This window comes from Epinephelus fuscoguttatus, linkage group LG23 (genome assembly GCF_011397635.1).
Source record: "Epinephelus fuscoguttatus linkage group LG23, E.fuscoguttatus.final_Chr_v1".
Classification (NCBI taxonomy): domain Eukaryota; kingdom Metazoa; phylum Chordata; class Actinopteri; order Perciformes; family Serranidae; genus Epinephelus; species Epinephelus fuscoguttatus.
In genome coordinates this window covers 15,888,574-15,908,852 of record NC_064774.1, presented here as the reverse complement: position 1 = coordinate 15,908,852, position 20,279 = coordinate 15,888,574, and the positions used below count along the sequence as shown (strand labels likewise).

General features: G+C 40.3%; 3 protein-coding genes across 3 annotated transcripts in view; 1 reads left to right on the top strand and 2 right to left on the bottom strand.

Annotated features, from left to right (window-relative positions):
• The window catches only part of LOC125884326 (C-type mannose receptor 2-like), a 138,441-nt gene that overhangs the window by 73,547 nt on the left and 44,615 nt on the right, over positions 1-20,279 (top strand). The window lies entirely within an intron of this gene.
• Positions 5,300-20,279, bottom strand: part of LOC125883578 (C-type mannose receptor 2-like) — a 92,207-nt gene continuing 77,227 nt past the window's right edge. Inside the window, exon 8 of the transcript XR_007448572.1 lies at positions 5,300-5,432. The gene's annotated coding sequence lies outside the window, so the exon portion shown is untranslated. The remainder of the gene's footprint in view (positions 5,433-20,279) is intronic.
• On the bottom strand, positions 5,420-7,005 carry LOC125883589 (C-type lectin lectoxin-Lio3-like). The gene is made up of 2 exons (XM_049568001.1): positions 6,773-7,005; positions 5,420-6,157 (listed from the first exon to the last, which is right to left on the bottom strand). The coding sequence occupies exons 1-2, from the start codon at positions 6,988-6,990 to the stop codon at positions 5,785-5,787; spliced, it is 591 nt and encodes a 196-aa protein (XP_049423958.1). The 5' UTR covers positions 6,991-7,005; the 3' UTR covers positions 5,420-5,784.

The window sequence follows — 20,279 nt, the reverse complement described above, 5'->3', positions numbered from 1 at the left end:
GAAAAAAGAGGATAACACGTAGTCACAGATAAAACAATATTAAGGCTTAACTAAGAGGAGGGAAAGTAGTGTCTTTTCAGCACAGAGTAATGTCTGCTGCATAAAGCTCCATAAACCAAATCCTGAGCCTGAGAGGTAAAACTCAGGGCAAGAAGACGTCCACTGGCCTCACAAAGCTTCACAGTATTGAAGCATTGTTAGATTTCTTTGCATTATAATGTCAGGTGTTCTTGTTATTGTGTCCACTCTTTGTAAAACACGCTGAACTTTGCATGAAATTAAAACTTTAAAATGATAAACTGTGATTATAAAACATGTCACAAATGAGCTGAGCTGTTTGCTAAATCTGGCAAATACAAAAAGACAAAGTGCAAATCTGATTTGATTTGAAATGATGTGAAATATATACTGAAAAAAAGACATTACTGTTCTGTCCACCTCTGCACACACACAATAAATAATATATCAAAGTGACACAACAGAATCATAACTTACATCTTCTGTCGTCCTCTCAGCCGCTTCACTCTGGTGTCTCTCCTTGTGTGCTGATGAAGACTAAAATGTCCCCCAGGTAGATGCTCTCTTTGAGCCGCCTTCACCTGACGTCAGCATTTGCATATTAAAATACTGAAGTCAAAAATGTCCAAAGCCCAGAAATGATCTATTGATGACATGAACATCATTTACATGATGCACCAGGAAATAAAGAGAGGAACACACTTTGCTGTTTTCTGTCCAACGAGCAGAAAACAAGGTGTCATCCCTAAATATCCACTAATAAGGAGAATAAACTGAACTCATGTTTGTTACTCTGAAAATATAGATTTTTTGCATTGTCAGAAATATAATTATTGTTACGCCAGCAATGATTTGAACATATTTTTGTTGTTATTCTGTTTCTTTTCATTCACACTCACAGGCAAAGTCAACAATGCCATCAGTTTACAGTGAAACTAAAGTCCATTCATACGACAATAAATAAGTCTTTAGGTTAGCCTGTACAGTATATTTGTACTGGTACATTCTGACTGTACATTCTGTTAAAACATGTGTTGGGAACTTGTGGCTGAAACTATTCAAATGGACAGCAGAGATGGAGATAGCCAAATGAAAAATGGCCCCAGAGGGAGGTCTTCTCTCAACACATTCTCACTCGACCTCGTCACATATTGACGTTTGGTCATGAATTTTCCACGTCCACATACAACGTGCAAGGTACCCTGGGTGCGTTGGTTGTTGACCTGTCAAGTTCTCTTCTTTCAAGATACATGTCTGTTTTCAAAGGAAATTTAAGTCGGGACAACATCGCAAATTTATGTTTATTTTCCCTTAACAACAAACACATGATTAGGTTCATGAAAAAAGAACAGGGTTTGGCTTTAGAATATTACGGAACACGAACACCGCTCTCTCGGTGAAACTCGATGTTGTCTCACCGTGTTTCCTGAACGGCCGTTTACCGTTCAACTATAACGGCAGCCGGCCACGTATCACGCAGACGTTAATGGATGCCTTTTTCTTGTTGGTTTCTGACGCCACAAGTCACTGCCCAAGCACCAGATTTCGACGACTTCAGAGTGAGACCGGGCTCCTTCTCAGCATACGTGGTCTGTCAGAGGAACAATAGATTCTTGTGAAGTTCCCTCTCTGAGTAGATGAGCATATGTGTTTGATCTATGTTGTATGATGTTACTCAAATGATCAGTTGCATGCAAGACCCTGGGTCTGTGTGAGGCATTAGCTTCCTAAAATCAACATAGCTTTGGCAAAGCCAACTAACCAATGACCTCACTACAAAGAGACCACAGCAATGATTACCATCAAATCACTGATGTGCACTGACAGAAGGTGCTCAGCCTGTAAAACTGTACGACTGTTGTTGCTTTAAAAACCTTGTTCCTACAAACCTACACCGGATTCATGAACCCTGCAGAAAATTCAGCTTTGATCGTAGGCATGTGTGTGTGTTCATGAATGCCAATTCATCAAAAATTGACAGCACGCAATCAATAGCACTCTGTGTATGTGCATCAGAGACTTCCTTTCCAAACGCCCACAGACAGTCAGACTTGGCACATTTGTCTCTCCCAGTCTGACCCTCAGCACTGGGGCACCACAGGGTTGCGTTCTGGGTCCCATGCTGTATTCACTGTACACATCTGACTGCACTCCTACACACCCCACAAACACAATAATCACATTTGCAGACGACACAGCAGTGGTGACTAATTTCAAACAACAATGAAACACAATACAGAGAGGAAATAGACAGGCTGACAGACTGGTGCATGGGCAATAACCTCACACTGGACATCAGGAAGACAAAAGAGGTCATTATTGACTTCAGGGGACACCGTAAGGACCATGCTCCCCTAACCATCAGGGGAGAGGACGTGGAGAGGGTCGCCAGCTTTAAGTTTCTGGGGACTTACATCAGTGAGGACCTCACATGGATGATCGGCTCCTCGGCCCTGGTTAAAAACGGCTCAAGCAGCAGAACTAACAACACCCACCCCGTCATCACCTGTTCTCTCTGTTCCCCTCTGGGAGGCGCTACAGAGCACTCAAAGCTCACACCTCCAGACTGAAGGACGGCTTTTATCCAAGAGCCATCACTGAACGAAACAGAATCAATTTTTAAATTTGCATCAATTCTCAATTAATAATGTGCTGTTTGCCTGACAACAGCACCAGACTCGAGTCCTGTTTAGAGGGATTTTAATGCAGAGTGACGTTTGGAGCCACACAGCTCTTCTTCAGACTTCAGGGTGCAGTGTCACCCATCTCTGTTTCTCAGGCAGGACAGTACATTTAATTCATCCTGTGATAGAGAGGCTTGTATACAAGTCTACAGAACAAGACCGCTCTCAGGTCACACAGCAGCTGTTTGAATCCCCTGACTGTACACCAATAATCACACCGACGTGTCAGGAATATTATCCAAAGTAACCATTATCTTCTCAGCACTGCTTTCAGGAGGCCAATAAGTGTACACACAACCTCTGTGAGTTAACACAAGGTTTCACAGACTTTTCTTGGTGTCTCAGCAAATAAATCCTTAAAATCTCCAGCACATATAAAAACAGTATTCACTGTAGCATAACTGGACTCACCCTTAGCTGAGCAACACTTGACACAAGGACCTTTTTGTTGCAGCAGCTAATTCCTGACACTCAGAAACACTGTGAGCCACACCTGCAGGCAATAATTACCTCCCAGTGTGATTGGCTGTTGTTTAATCGGCCAGTTTAAGCTCAACACTGCTCTCTGGCCACAAACTTACACTGTTCACAACACTTTGTGTGTAGTTTTCTGTGACTCTAAAAGTAAATGTTTTATATCCACAGCAGAGAATCATCCTAAAAAACAACCCTAAAGTCTCAGTTCATCAGTTTCCACAGAACACAGTAACAGATTATTAACGTGTACTCATCATGCTTCTTGTTAAAACAGGAGCAGAGAAACTTTCCATGACGAGGAGTACTTGAAAAGACATGTACAAAGCCGTGGGGTCAGAGGTCACTGGTGAGTGAGTCAGTTACAGAGAAATGAGAGGACTCTATGCTGTGGTCAGTCTGCTGCCATCTGCTGGACATAATGAAGCACAACATGGGAAGCCATTCACACATACAAGGGTGCGGCCGTTACCTTGCTTCCTTTCCTCACGTCTGAGCTCCACCCACAGGACAGGAGATGTGAGCGGAGGAGGCCAGGAAGAGTTGCAACGAGGGTCTGAAGCAGCCAAATGAGAAACCCTTGGCTCCACAGCATCATACGTCAGTGATGTCAGTTACTGATGACGTGCTGCACAGCTGTATCACCTGTCAACCAGCTGGTCCAACTGTCCACAGTGCCCTTTATTAAAGGACAATGTCATAACCTTACAGGATCTTTCACAGACAGATAGGTAGAGAGGAGCATCACTTACAGGCCTATAAAAGTCTCACAAGAGGCCTTTATTCATTTATATAAATTGTTTAATATAGTCGATTATTAGTGGGCTTTTATCTCACTGTTTAATCATCATTTAACACTCCTTTTAAATCTCTTAATATGTAGACAGATCAGTGTTTTATATTTTAGGCTATTCATTTACTTGCATTATTGTCATCTGCACAATAACACACCACAAACTATCTAATCTAAAGCAGTGGTTTCCAACTGGTCCAGTAGTGATGGCCAGATTTCTCCTCAGTCATTAGCTCAAGCTCCACACATTTTAATAGATTCAGCATCATCCTTGTGTTTGGCCGTGTCATAAAGCTAGTTTGCTGTCTCTGTTGAGTAGCTGTCCATTATTTACTTATTCTACAGCAGGAAACGGGGCTTCAAAATAAAAGCTCTGTGCTGGAAATTCACTGTACTTCAAAAAAAAGTGCACTTTTTACAAACTCAACACGTTCTTGAGTCACATGTGGTCCATTCAGAATGAATCCCCGACTCACTTTTGGACTGTGACCCACCAGTTGGAACCACTGGTCTAGAGTGTTGGGTGACAGTGCATTATATTGCATCTCAACATGTAATTATGTTTTATTATATTGTCGATGAACACGATGCTACAAAGTGAGCGCTGTGAGAATAAACTGTAAATGAACTATCACGTGGAGGTGCTGCACTGTATGTCATGGAATGTAGTGATGGCCAAATGAGGCCTCATGAACCACTGTCTTTATTTTCTGAAGCCACCAGATGGCGCTGTCTGTTCAACGAAGGTTTGAAAGCACACTTCATTGCAAATGCTTTATCTTTAAACCAAGAGTGCCATATGGTGGGGTCAGAAAATAAAGAAATTGGTTTGTGAGGCTTCATTTGGCCATCACTGGCTGTATGGTATAATAATAATCATGAATTATACATATTATACACATTATAATGTGAACATCCAGAGTCTGCTGGGTCTCTTCTTGTAAAATAAACAACAGGAAGTGATTGTTTTATGAAACAAACATCATCAACAGCAGTTTGTTTAAAAGTGTTTTCTGATCTGATGCTGTTTTTGGCAGGACGACATCATTCTGTTACAAATCACTGTTAAAATACCAATCAGTTTTACAATGTAGTTAAAGTTCGGTTACGTTGAAGCACAAAAACAATGTTTAAGTAAAGAATAGTTTGGGTTAAATAAGCTTTTGTTCAAGTTAAAAAAAGAGAGGACCACTCTGTCTTTTAACACTTTATTCAGCTTCAGAGAGAGAAATTATCTGTTTACACAAAACTCCAAAAATGTGATAATCAAAGACAAAGATTTTACATAATATAACCATCACCGGATCTTTATCAAAACCTGAAAATATAGTAAAATGTTCCACATTTGAATACATGAGAGCAAAATCAAACCAGTACACTGTAGACTGGTGTATTCATTCCAGTTCCTACCATAAAGATGTCGACCATACACACTGTGAATTATACAGAAAACTAAATACAACCTCAGAAGATGAATTAAAGATAGAGAAATAAAATATAACAACAACAAGCTCAGAAAATGACAAATATTGATAACTCAGGTGTTGTTGAATCAGAATAAAGAGACAGAAAAACCCATCACAGGGTCACATCCTCAGTAATCTGATGCTGCTTTGAAACTGACTTCAATGTAGCTACTTTCTCTCTATTTAAATCTGCTGTGAAAAAGTCTGCTGGTGATTTCACATCTCTCCCCCTCAGGTTGGGATTACTACATGTCCCAGAATGCCGTTCAACAAACACATCTTATAGTGTAAATGTTTCCAAAAGTAACACAGCACTGCAAACAAAGTGAGTAAATGAATCAAAGGCCTGCTAACAGTGAGTATAGAGGGTTTGGCACGTAGAACAGATGAAATTAAACTTCTCATTGTCATTCTTTTTGAACCACTTATGTTCTCCTCCTCTGTCCATGGCTCCAGACATGTCACAGTCATCCGCTGGTACATCTGCGACCCAGTTCTTATAGGTGACCATCTTGTCATCGATCCAGAACCAGAAACCCAGAGTGCAGGTGTAGCGCAGTCCCAGCCAGACGTAGGGACTGTCGGCCTTCTTGGCTTTCTCTTGGACCCATCTCTGCTCGTCAGGGTTGGTGATGGAGACCAGGTCATGGTGTTTCTCTTCGCAGTAATATAAGGCGTCCTCCCAGGTCATATTCTCCTTGATCAGGATCACTTTATCTGTCATGGAAGAAATGGAGACAAACACAGGCCAGTGTAAATAACAGCTGTAACATTACTTTATGTAAATATATTTTATCACGTGTTATATTATCTTGAAAATATTCACCATCATAGCAGAAGAAGGGTTTTGTCTCATCACAGTCTTCATCCCTCCATCTGCCTCCATCATTCAGCATGGTTACAGCACATCTCTCACTGCCTGAGTCATCGGAAAACTGTGGACCCCTGTATCTGAAAGAGAAACTGCTCCCATCTGACCACCTCCAGGAGTCTCTGAACAGGCCGATCCACACGACCTCGCTTGACTTTAGTTAGTTAACTTTTTCATATGATTTTTTTAACCTTATCAGCCAAGTTTCTACTTAATCCCACACAAAAAGAGGAGGTATATGTCAATGAAATCTATTGTTAGACAGGATGATCTGCTGTATACACATAATAACATTATTAGTTACATATTCTCACCATCATAGCAGATACATTTATGATTGTGAGAACAAGGGACATCCAACCATTTGTGATTGTACATCAGCACACATTCCTCAGGGCTGTCTATATCATTCGGCTCTCCCTCATTCCATCTGCTCTCCCTATCATTGAACTCCAGCCCTGGCAGAGACCACTGCCAGTGCCACATCCCTCTCTCATTTCTTTCAGGGTCGCTGTAAAGCCCAATCCAGGCTCCATCTTGATTCTGTGCAGAGTCATGGAGTCTCTCCATGTCTGTCATGTTAGACACTGTGGCCAGGTCAGTGTGATGCTCTCTGCAATACTGCTGGGCTTCAGTCCAGGTCTTCTTCTCTTTAACAAAGTGGTACTCATGGAGGTGACACATGAAGAAGGAACACTGACCTAATAACAGAGGAAATACTGCAGTGATGGAGCAGACAGCATTAAATCAACATCATGAGTACACACCTACTACTTACTCCACGCCTCTTTATTCACTTAGATTTCTGAGTTTCTGGATGATTTGCTCTTTATTTCATGATAAGAATGAGCTTTAAGTGAAATCATTTCATGGCAGCAGCAGCAGCAGCAGCAGCACTGCTGTATATGTGATAAGATGATCCACTTACCCATCAGAAGGAGCAGAAACACACTCCACTGCATCTTTGCTCTGTTAGATGAAACTGATATTTCAGTGTGCTGTGAACCAAACACAATGGATTTAACAAATATTGTCAGTAAAATAAAAAATAAACATTTTAACTCTTAACTGTATGTCCATTAAAAACAAGAAATACACACACAAACAAAGGTCACCACCCCCTCCAGTTTATGAGGAAGCAGAATGATGTTTAGCAGCTAATATGCAAATTAGGATGAAACCTGCATGAACAGACTCACACTGTCAAACTGACCAAGGTACCTTTTGACCATTTGTTTTCTGGGAATAATTGACACAATCAGAAACCAGAAACAAGTCGTTTTTTCGTTTTTGTGCAAAAAACAAACGTTTTTTCGTTTTTTCTGTGCCCTTCAAAATAAGGTTACCTGTTGGCCTTTATGCCAGCAGGATGTCTCTGCAGACCCGGAGGCTGCAGACGCACAGACAGGCAATGAAGTAATGCAACAGCGTTTTATTGTATTGCCTGTTAATATGCAGCTGATAGACCATGAAAATGAAAGCTCCATAGTAAGTTTTCTTCAGGATGTACCGTGAACAGTTAAGTCTGCAAGCACTCCAATAGTAGTTATTAAAAATGGCCAGCAGGTGTCGCACTGCATCAAAGTTGTCATCAAAAATACAAATATGAATGAATAGGCCGATGTTGACAGCCAGATGGGAAAAACTGATGTACATCTATGGAAAGGCATTTACTATAGGCTACTATCAGTTAGAGTTAAGCTGTCACAGGACTTTCCCCTCAGTTGTAGTCACATGGAGGCACTTGATCATAATTGTGCAGACAGTTGAGAGATTCACACTACCTGCTATGGTGGAGTAAAAAGAACCATCAGGTCTACTCTAGCAGACTGACTAGATCAGCGGGGCAGCTCTTGCAGACAAACTCTGAGTAGCCTATGTTCACCCTAAATGAAACTCTGGGTTTTCAGCTCCAGAAAGAGAGGTAACTGAAGCCAGGTGTCAGTTACTATGGCAACTGAGTCTGTGAACCTAACCTGGTCGGGAGCAGATTTTCTTCAGCAAACCCTGAGTTTTTCTCTGTCTCCTCCCTCTCACTGTTTCATTTCCTCATTCATTCAGTCCATATGGAAGTGCATTAATTAGCGGAGCTTTTAGTGTCTGCCACAATCTAAACCCTGGCTGGATATTAGTTTGTTATTCTGGACTATCTAAAGTTAGGCTACTGATTTTATGCGCATCATTTGTTTGAACATCGTATTTTGTCTTCACTTTCAAATATTACACAGAATTAATTCACTCTCAGCTCAGAATAAAAAATCTGTCATTTTTATTGCAAGTTTTTTTTTTATAAGTCTGTGCCTCTGTGCACATGGATCAGACAGCCGTCAGTCTGTCAGAGCAGCTCCTGCACTGAAATGTTTATTGCAAATAATGTGTAATCTCAGTTAAAATGATAAAAATCAGTGTGAAGCTTTAGACACGTAGGATCAATGAATAATGATCTCTATCGATGTGACTGGTCGCACTGATGGAACATAATTCATATAGTCTAATATTGGAGATTATTAATATTTGTGAGTGGGCAGGATCGTTGTGCAGCTGCAGAATGTAGCTTGAAGGTGAGTTTCTTTCATAGTCTGAACGTGTTTTAACAGCATTGACAGTTTATCAGATTCCAAGAAACACTGTGTTGTATAGAACATGCAGCGTTTTGTATATGTAGCATTGTGCTGTAGTGATGGCCAAATGAGGCCTCATGAACCACTGTCTTTATTTTCTGAAGCCATTAGATGGCGCTGTCTGTTCAACAAAGGCTTGAAAGCACACTGCATTGCAGGTCCTTCAGCCTTTATCTTTAAACCAAGGGCGCCATCTGGTGGGGTCAGAAAATAAGGACAGTGGTTCATGAGGCTTCATTTGGCCATCACTATTGTGCTGTACTGTATATAGCATGTATCATAGGCTACATACTATCCCCTGTTCATTTGTACATACTTTCCATTTTATTAATAGTTTTTTCACATCATGTGTATATTTTTACTCAAATTGTTTTGATTGTATTCTTCTCTTATTTTTATATTTTTTATATTTGCACTGTGTGTCAATGCCTGGGTTCAATAAAGGACATCAGCAGCAGAGCTCAGTTCAAACGGTTTATAATTTTAACTGAGATTACACATTATTTGCAAGAAACATTTCAGCGCAAGAGCTGCTCTGACAGACTGACAGCTGTCTGATCTGAGGCACAGACTTAGGCTATATAAAAAATTAAAAAAAACTAGATGGTTCTTTTGACTCCACCATAGCAGGTAGTGTGAATCTCTAAACTGTCTGCACAATTATTATTATTATTAACAAGTGTCTCCATGTGACCACAGCTGAGGGGAAAGTCCAGTGACAGCTTAACTCTAACTGATAGTAGCCTATAGTAAATGCCTTTCCATAGATGTACATCAGTTTTCCCATCTTGCTGTCAACATCGGCCTATTCATTCATATTTGTATTTTTGATGACAACTTTGATGCAGTGCGACACCTGCTGGTCATTTTTAATAACTACTTTTGGAGTGCTTGCAGACTTAACTGTTCACGGTACATCCTGAAGAAAACTTACTATAGAGCTTTCATTTTCATGGTCTATCAGCTGCATATTAACAGGCAATACAATAAAATGCTGTTGCATTACTTCATTGCCTGTCTGTGTGTCTGCAGCCTCCGGGTCTGCAGAGACATCCTGCTGGCATAAAGGCCAAGAGGTAACCTTATTTTGAAGGGCACAGAAAAAAACGAAAAAACGACTTGTTTCTGGTTTCTGATTGTGTCAGTTATTCCCAGAAAACAAACGGTTAAAAGGTACCTTGGTCGAAACTGTCACTGTTTTCCAGCTCATTAAAATTTCTTATTTGAATGAAACACAAATAATATAATGCATCAGGCTGAGCCAATAACAAACAAACACCTGTACAGTAAATATATAGATTTAACACCCAAAAGCATGCAGAAGAAGATACGTAGTGTTTTCTCAGCCCTGAGTCTGCAGAGCAGGCTGCATGCATCCCAAAAAAAGCTCCATAAACCAAATCCTGAGCCTGAGAGGTAAAACCCAGGGCAAGAAGACGTCCACTGGCCTCACAAAGCTTCACAGTATTGAAGCATTGTTGGATTTCTTTGCATTATAATGTCAGGTGTTCTTGTTATTGTGTCCACTCTTTGTAAAACACGCTGAACTTTGCATGAAATTAAAACTTTAAAATGATAAACTGTGATTATAAAACATGTCACAAATGAGCTGAGCTGTTTGCTAAATCTGGCAAATACAAAAAGACAAAGTGCAAATCTGATTTGATTTGAAATGATGTGAAATATATACTGAAAAAAAGACATTACTGTTCTGTCCACCTCTGCACACACACAATAAATAATATATCAAAGTGACACAACAGAATCATAACTTACATCTTCTGTCATCCTCTCAGCCGCTTCACTCTGGTGTCTCTCCTTGTGTGCTGATGAAGACTAAAATGTCCCCCAGGTAGATGCTCTCTTTGAGCCGCCTTCACCTGACGTCAGCATTTGAATATCAAAATACTGAAGTCAAAGATGTTTATCATAGTCGAGAAAGGATCTGTTGTTCACAACAAGACATTTACATGATGCAGCGGGAACAAAAAGAGGAACACACTTTCCTCTTTACTGGAAAGCAGTAAGAAAGGTGTTATTCAAAAATGTCCGCCAACAAAGAGCATAAACTAAACGTTTGCTCCTCTGAAATTGTTTCTTTTGCATCGTCAAAAATTCAGCTTGTCAAAATCAAAGAGAACCTTAACACACTGAGTCAGTATTATTGTTATGCCAGCAATGATTTGAACATATTTTTGTTGTTATTCTGTTTCTTTTCATTCACACTCACAGGCAAAGTCAACAATGCCATCAGTTTACAGTGTGTAGGAGCCTAAATGCAGTTTCACATCTGTAACTGTTAAGATAAGGGCACTATTATTGTTGTATTGTACCTTTAATTGCCCCTGTTTTATCAATCAATCAATCAATTTTATTTATAAAGCCCAATATCACAAATCACAATTTGCCTCTCAGGGCTTTACAGCATACGACATCCCTCTGTCCTGATGACCCTCACAGCGGATAAGGAAAAACTCCCCAAAAAACCCCTTTAACGGGGAAAAAAAACGGTAGAAACCTCAGGAAGAGCAACTGAGGAGGGATCCCTCTTCCAGGACGGACAGACGTGCAATAGATGTCGTACAGAACAGATCAACATGATAAATTAACAGTAATCCATATGACACAGGGGGAGAGAGAGAGAGAGAGAGAGAGAGAGAGAGAGAGAGAGAGAGAGATGCAGGTAATGACAGTATCTTACAACAATATTAATGGAAGTAATAATATTATAGTTATAGTTCTGGTTACTGCGGTACAATATGTTGAAAGTATGTATTAATACCTGGCAGTATACATGTGTGACAATAATCATATGTGTATAATAACAGTAGAAGTATGACTAATGACTAATGATGGCAGCAGCAGCAGGAGGCATCTGGCGGGACCACGGCAACAGCACAACCACACACGTCACACTGTCCAGGCACCGCTGTGATATGAGTTAATCTGAGAGACAGTGGAGCACAAAGGCTCCGGAGAAGAAGCCGAGTTAGTGACATCCAGAATGGCCGGGTTAGCTAGATGCAGTAATAGGATACGAGAGAGAGAGAGAGAGAGAGAGAGAAGGTGCCCGGTGTATTATAGGGGGGTCCTCCGGCAGACTAGGCCTAAGTCAGCCTAACTAGGGGCTGGTACAGGGCAAGCCTGAGCCAGCCCTAACTATAAGCTTTATCAAAGAGGAAAGTCTTAAGTCTAGTCTTAAATGTGGAGACGGTGTCTGCCTCCTGGACCGTAACAGGAAGATGATTCCACAGGAGAGGAGCCTGATAGCTGAAGGCTCTGGCTCCTGATCTACTTTGGAGACTTTAGGGACCACGAGTAACCCTGCGTTCTCAGAGCGCAGTGTTCTGGTGGGATAATATGGCACTATGAGCTCTCTAAGATATGACGGAGCTTGACCATTTAGAGCTTTATAAGTTAACAGTAGGATTTTAAATTCAATTCTGGATTTTACAGGGAGCCAGTGCAGAGAAGCTAAAACAGGAGAGATATGATCTCGTTTCTTAGTTCCTGTTAGTACACGTGCTGCTGCATTCTGAATTAGCTGGAGAGTTTTTAAGGACTTACTAGAGCTACCTGATAATAGAGAGTTACAGTAATCCAGCCTTGAGGTAACAAAAGCGTGGACCAATTTTTCTGCATCTTGGGTCAGGATAGGCCTAATTTGCGCATAATTACGCAGATGAAAAATGCAGTCCGTGAGGTTTGCTTTAAATGAGAATTAAAAGACAAATCTTGATCAAATGTTACTCTGAGGTTTCTTACGGTAGTGGCAGGGGCCAGAGCAATGCCATCTAGAGAAACTATGTCATCAGATAAAGAGTCTCTGAGTTGTTTGGGGCCAAGAACAATAACTTCAGTTTTGTCTGAATTTAACATCAGGAAATTGGTGCTCATCCAAGTTTTTATGTCTTTAAGGCAATTATGGAGTTTAGTTAATTGATTGCTTTCTTCTGGCTTCATTGATAAATACAACTGAGTATCATCTGCATAACAATGGAAATTTATAGAGTGATTTCTAATGATGTTACCTAAAGGAAGCATATATAGAGTAAACAGGATTGGTCCGAGCACAGAACCTTGCGGAACTCCAAAACAAACTTTAGTACGTAAGGATGGTTCATTGCGAACGTCAACAAATTGACAACGATCAGATAAATAAGATTTAAACCAGCTTAGTGCTGAACCTTTTAAGCCAATTAAGTGATCCAGTCTCTGCAGCAGAATTTGATGGTCAATTGTGTCAAGCGCGCACTAAGATCTAATAAAACAAGTACAGAGATGAGTCTTTTGTCTGAAGCAATCAGAAGGTCATTTGTAATTTTAACTAGAGCTGTCTCAGTGCTATGATGCACTCTAAATCCTGACTGAAATTCCTCAAATAAATTATTATCCTGGAGAAAATCACACAGCTGGTCTGCGACTACTTTCTCAAGGATCTTTGACATAAAGGGAAGATTAGATATTGGTCTATAGTTGGCTAACACCTCTGGATCCAGGGTGGGCTTTTTTAGTAGAGGTTTAATTACAGCTATCTTAAAAGACTGTGGTAGCCTGTTAATAAGGATATATTGATCATATCTAATATATGAGTGTTAACTAAAGGAAAGATCTCCTTAAGTAGCCTAGTTGGGATGGGGTCTAAGAGACACGTTGATGATTTGGATGAAGAAATCACTGCAGTCAATTCTTGAAGAGAAATTGGGGAGAAGCAATCTAAATATATATTAGATTTTACAGCTGTGTTTGAGGTTAGATAGGTACTATCTGAGGGCAGGAGGTCATGAATTTTGCCTCTAATAGTTAGAATTTTGTCATTAAAAAAGCTCATAAAATCATTACTGCTAAGGGCTAAGGGAATACAAGGCTCAATAGAGCTTTGACTCTCAGTCAGCCTGGCTACAGTGCTGAAAAGAAACCTGGGGTTGTTCTTATTGTCTTCTATTAGAGCTGAGTAATAGTTTGCTCTGGCATTGCAGAGGCCCCTCTTATAAGTTTTGAGACTGTCTGTCCAGATTAAATGAGATTCTTCCAGTTTGGTTAATCGCCAATTCCTTTCAAATTTTCGCGATATTTGTTTTAACTTACGGGTTTGACAGTTATACCAAGGAGCGAACTTTCTTTGCTTTTTTAACTTCTTTTTAAGAGGAGCTACAGAGTCGGCGTTGTTAAATGGCGAGCCTACGGCGCTATCAACAAAATGATCAATTCAGGAGAGGTTAAAGTCGGCACGGAAAACCTCTGTTACTGAAGGTATTGGTATTGAATTTAACGACGAAGTAATCTTTTCCTTAAGTTTTGCGACAGCACTATCTGATAAACATCTAGTATAGTAACTGTTGCTGAGTGGCGTGTAATCGAGTAAAAGAAATCAAAAGTAATCAGATAATGATCCGATAGCGAGGGATTCTGTGGAAAGACTTTTAGGTTATCAATTTCAATTCCATATGTCAGAACTAGATCGAGGGTATGGTTAAAACAATGAGTAGGTTCATGTACACCCTGACTGAAGCCAATGGAGTCTAATAATGAGATAAACGCGGTAGCCAGGGAGTCATTATCAACGTCGACATGAATGTTAAAATCGCCTACAATAATAACTTTATCTGATTTAAGAACTAAACTGGATAAAAACTCTGAGAATTCAGATAAAAATTCAGAATACGGGCCAGGAGCACGGTACACTATAACAAATAAAAGTGGCTGCGAGGTTTTCCAGGTCGGATGTAAAAGACTAAGAACGAGGCTTTCAAATGAATTATAATCTAGTTTAGGTTTAGGGCTGATTAACAGACTAGAGTTAAAAATGGCTGCAACTCCCCCTCCTCGGCCACTGCCTCGAGGAATGTGGGTATTATTATGACTGGGAGGAGTGGACTCATTTAGACTGACATATTCATCTTGACACAGCCAGGTTTCAGTGAGACTGAGTAAATCAATATGATATGATATATGAAATCGATATGATCTGATATTAATTCGTTTACTAACACTGCTGCTTTTACCCTCTCACCAGTAGGGGGAGCTCTTGGATTTGAGAGAGCTCATTGCAGTGGAGAGTGGAGCCACTCAGTTTGTGACCTCCTGTCTCTTTTATCTTTGACCTTTGTCTTTACCTCTTTTTTCTGGATAATAGTGGATTTGAAAATGGACAACTGTCTCTGTACCAGCTTTGAGTTTTGAAGTGAAGTGTTAAACTTTATCAAGTGGTCGGCTGGATTTGTTTTGCATGTGGATGAAGACGAAGGTGATGATTGGAGCATTAAGCTACGGCTTCACTGATTGGACACCTGCACAGTGAAACAGAATTCCATTAGAATAGAAGTCTATGCACATGCCACCAGAATGCTCTATCATATTCTCAGGCGACTACTTTACATATCAAAAATCTTTATACATACAAACATATATCACCGCTTTGTCAGTGGCCTTTTACATTCACATATAACACGCAAGGTATCCTTCTGCATCCGCTGTTGACGTTCCAGGACGCTGCCAATACCAGGACGTCAACAAAAGTACACGATTAGGTTTAGGCAACAAAAGCATATGGGTAGGTTTAGAAAAAAAACCATCTTGGTTTGGCATTGGGGACGTGAACACTCGACTCGTGGGTGAAAGTCCAGGGATTGTTGGACCCATCCACCACCCCTCCTATTCACCCTATAGGGACTTTCCTGTTCCCTATATTACATTGTTACCAGCAGCATTTCAACGTGACCCTGTCCAGCAGTGTAGCATGCTGCCCTGATAGATGCTGTCCCGCCAACCAGCAGCGTATCTTAGCAACGCCAAAGGTTACATCCGGCCGCGTTACATACTGCAGTAAAAGGTGGCTTTTGGCACCAGAGCGGTGGTATTCAACGACTTTGGAGTGAGAACGGGCTGGAGGAGGAGGTCATAATCCCTGATAAAGTTGTTGCTGTCATGATCTGTTTGCATCAGTTCAGCACATGAATTCAACATCGTGGCTGCTAAATGACCTGTCTCCCCCTCATAGTCTATATCTGACCCATTGAGACTATGGCGGGACAAATTAGTCAATGTATGAGAAACACTGTATTTAAACACTAGAAAACTCGTGCCCTTTTCCTCCTTGTGTGGTGTATTCTGCATGATCCAGTGGGTGCGCCTCTTTGAGTGGTCCGACCGGCAACCTGTTGAGACGATTTAGTTCCACGTTCCACCTCAGACTCTTTGGCGGGGGGGCCGCATGGGGGGGCCGGACTCTGAGTTATGGGGGGACTGGCCCCTGCTGGCCCCCCCCCAAAACCGCCATTGTCTGGGTCGTCACCTAGATCCCACATACCCAAAACTTCACTCAAAGTGAACCAAAAAAAAGAAGAGTAGAAGGTTAGGTAGAACGAGAACTATGTATGTGTATAAGTACATGTACATCTAGATGCGCTGTGTTATCCCACTGGTCACTATTGTTGCTGTCAACATGTTCACTGATTCTGTGACCCCACTGAACAAAGATGAGTAATTGCATATTAACATATCAATACTAGACACCTTAAAGACAATGTGTACCAAAAATCTCTGCCCAACCAGGAAGTAAACAGCTGTGGTCATGTGACAGTTTACACTGAACATGTGACACTGCACATATTTAAATATTTCATTGAGACCCTTTATCATTTCAATATTTGCTGGAAATGCATTCATACATCATTCAGTAACATTTTTAGAGCCTTCTGACTGAAAACTTTTTTTTTGCTGTCACTATTGTTGCTGGTGGGATTAAATGGATGAACAGATCATTTTAATGTTAAAAAATAAATCCATGTTAGTGAGCACCTCTCCTTTTGTTACCGAGATAATCCATCCACCTGACAGGTGTGACATGTCAGGATGCTTATGAAACAGCGTCATCGAGGTACTAACAGAACCTACTCCTGCTTCTGACTGCTCGTAGCGCTTGAGCAAATAATGATTGCACATAAGTGTTGCTTGTCATTATCTGAAATTACAATTTTAATTTGTATTGTGCTCTGTCATGTTCACAATACACAGATGCTATAGATATTCTAAAAGAATTCTCTTTCACTGTGCAGGTGTCCAATCAGTGAAGCCGTAGCTCATCACCTTCGTCTTCATCCACATGCAAAACAAATCCAGCCGACCACTTGATAAAGTTTAACACTTCACTTCAAAACTCAAAGCTGGTACAGAGACAGTTGTTCATTTTCAAATCCACTATTATCCAGAAAAAAAGAGGTAAAGACAAAGGTCAAAGATAAAAGAGATAGGAGGTCACAAACTGAGTGGCTCCACTCTCCACTGCAATGAGCTCTCTCAAATCCAAGAGCTCCCCCTACTGGTGAGAGGGTAAAACAGGGGCAATTAAAGGTACAATACAACAATAATAGTGCCCTTATCTGAACAGTTACAGATGTGAAACTGCATTTAGGCTCCTACACACTGTAAACTGATGGCATTGTTGACTTTGCCTGTGAGTGTGAATGAAAAGAAACAGAATAACAACAAAAATATGTTCAAATCATCGCTGGCATAACAATAATACTGACTCAGTGTGTTAAGGTTCTCTTTGATTTTGACAAGTTGAATTTTTGACGATGCAAAAGAAACAGTTTCAGAGGAGCAAACGTTTAGTTTATGCTCTTTGTTGGCGGACATTTTTGAATGACACCTTTCTTACTGCTTTCCAGTAAAGAGGAAAGTGTGTTCCTCTTTTTGTTCCCGCTGCATCATGTAAATGTATTGTTGTCAACAACAGATCATTTCTCGACTATGATAAACATCTTGGACTTCAGTATTTTAATATTCAAATGCTGACGTCAGGTGAAGGCGGCTCAAAGAGAGCATCTACCTGGGGGACATTTTAGTCTTCATCAGCACACAAGGAGAGACACCAGAGTGAAGCGGCTGACAGGAGGACAGAAGATGTAAGTTATGATTCTGTTGTGTCACTTTGATATATTATTTATTGTGTGTGTGCAGAGGTGGACAGAACAGTAATGTCTTTTTTTCAGTATATATTTCACATCATTTCAAATCAAATCAGATTTGCACTTTGTCTTTTTGTATTTGCCAGATTTAGCAAACAGCTCAGCTCATTTGTGACATGTTTTATAATCACAGTTTATCATTTTAAAGTTTTAATTTCATGCAAAGTTCAGCGTGTTTTACAAAGAGTGGACACAATAACAAGAACACCTGACATTATAATGCAAAGAAATCCAACAATGCTTCAATACTGTGAAGCTTTGTGAGGCCAGTGGACGTCTTCTTGCCCTGGGTTTTACCTCTCAGGCTCAGGATTTGGTTTATGGAGCTTTATGCAGCAGACATTACTCTGTGCTGAAAAGACACTACTTTCCCTCCTCTTAGTTAAGCCTTAATATTGTTTTATCTGTGACTACGTGTTATCCTCTTTTTTCTCATTCTGGCTAAAGAACCTGTGACGTCATCGTGTCTCACCCACTCCTGAAACACAAAATGTTTTTGATAGTAGCAGTGTATTGTAAGGTGAATATATGAAAACCAGAGAATAACCACGTTTCTGACAGATTAGGGTGGGGGGTTTGAACCTCGGGGTGGGGGAGCCCTTCTGTGTGGAGCTTGCATGTTCTCAGCGTGGGTTTTCTCCAGGTGCTCTGGTTTCCTCCCACAGTCCAAAGACATGCAGGTTAATTGGTGACTCTAAATTGTCCGTAGGTGTGAATGTGAGTGTGAATGGTTGTCTGTCTCTATGTGTCAGCCCTGTGATAGTCTGGTGACCTGTCCAGGGTGCACCCTGCCTCTCACCCAGTGTCAGCTGGGATAGGCTCCAGCCCCCTCGTGACCCCTAACAGGATAAGCAGTTACAGAAAATGAATGAATGTTTGTTATTGGCTCAGCCTGATGCATTAAATTATTTGTGTTTTGTTCAAATAAGAAATTTTAATGAGCTGTAAAACAGTGACAGTTTGACAGTGTGAGTCTGTTCATGCAGGTTTCATCCTAATTTGCATATTAGCTGCTAAACATCATTCTGCTTCCTCATAAACTGGAGGGGGTGGTGACCTTTGTTTGTGTGTTTTTATTAAACTGGACCTACTTTTAAGTGTTAAATGTCATTTCTTTAAACTGACAGAAGTTATCAGACTCAGTGGGCCTCATGCAGCAACATTCTCTTAAATTCCTCTCATATTTTCTCTTAAAATCCTGGTAAGAGAAAAGTCAACTTCAGATGCACCTTAACCAACCTGCTCTTACCAAGGTGTGCTGAGTGATGAATCCCACTGTATCCTAGGTAACCTATTAGCATAGGTAACACCTCCTAAATGCTGTGACGTGTGCAAATACTCTGGCACACGCCCATGAATGGGAGAGGTGCCACCCAAAAAGCCTGGAAGAGGAACTTCAGCAGTGGTGAAATGTTAAGTAAACTCAAAGTAAAGGTGATTTGTGAGTGTTGGAACAGGCGTTACAAGAAAATCAAAAACCCAGCAATGACAAAACATCTGTGATGCTGAGTAAATGTGGTGTCAGCAGCAGGGGTTAGAGGAAGTATTCACATCCTAATAGTACTAATACACTGTAAGAATAATCTGCAAAAGTCCTGCAGTGAAAATAAAAGTTAAACTATGTGAACAATCAGGAAAATTAAGTTTTAAAGTAAAAGCACTCACTGCAGAAAAATAAAATCAGTTTGATAACATTGATAACCCTATTTCCCCTCAGGGGGATTAATAAAGCATATAAAATTACAATTAAATTAAATTGAAATAATGAACAGGATGAACAGCAGGTTCTCAAAGGAATCATGATTTTTTTTTTTTTTTGCATGAAAAACGACTTAAATGCTTTTTAAAAATAGTTGCCAGTTCATTTTCTAATTAATCAAGTAACTGTTTTAGTTGCATTTGTATATTTTCATATGGTTCATGTGCATAAAATCTTAATTTGTAAAGTAACTAGGAAGTTATCAAATAATTGTAGTGGAGTAAAAAGTACAATATTTCCCTCTGTAGTGTAGTGGAGTACACGCAGACAGTGGCATGAGATTAAAAGACCTCAAAGTTATACTTTTAGTTACACTCTATTTCTTCTTTTCTGACCCATTTCTTTTTTTCTTCTTCTCTATTATGTGATTTCATTGATGTTTTGACAGGTGAATTTCTTTGATAAGCTTTTAGTGGCTTCTAACCTCTCTGGCACTTTTCTTTTTTTAATCTTGTAAATGTTATACTGTCTGTTTTTAACATTACGTGCAAATAAACTAATCTAAACTAAAACTAAACATTATTCATCCCGTTATGCGTTGCCACGCATGTTTCCTCCCCCTGCAGCTGCCACGGTGTTGTCCTTTTCTGTAATGTTGCTTTTCTCCTCCTCATATTTTAG

What these genes read in the sequence shown, in the direction of transcription:
- LOC125883589 (XM_049568001.1), bottom strand. Translation starts at nt 6,990, where the DNA reads ATGTGTCACCTCCATGAGTACCACTTTGTTAAAGAGAAGAAGACCTGG. An exon ending in ATGTGGCACTGGCAGTGGTC is followed by an intron (nt 6,158 to 6,772) that starts TCTGCCAGGGCT and finishes CATTTCTTCCAT; the next exon opens with GACAGATAAAGTGATCCTGA.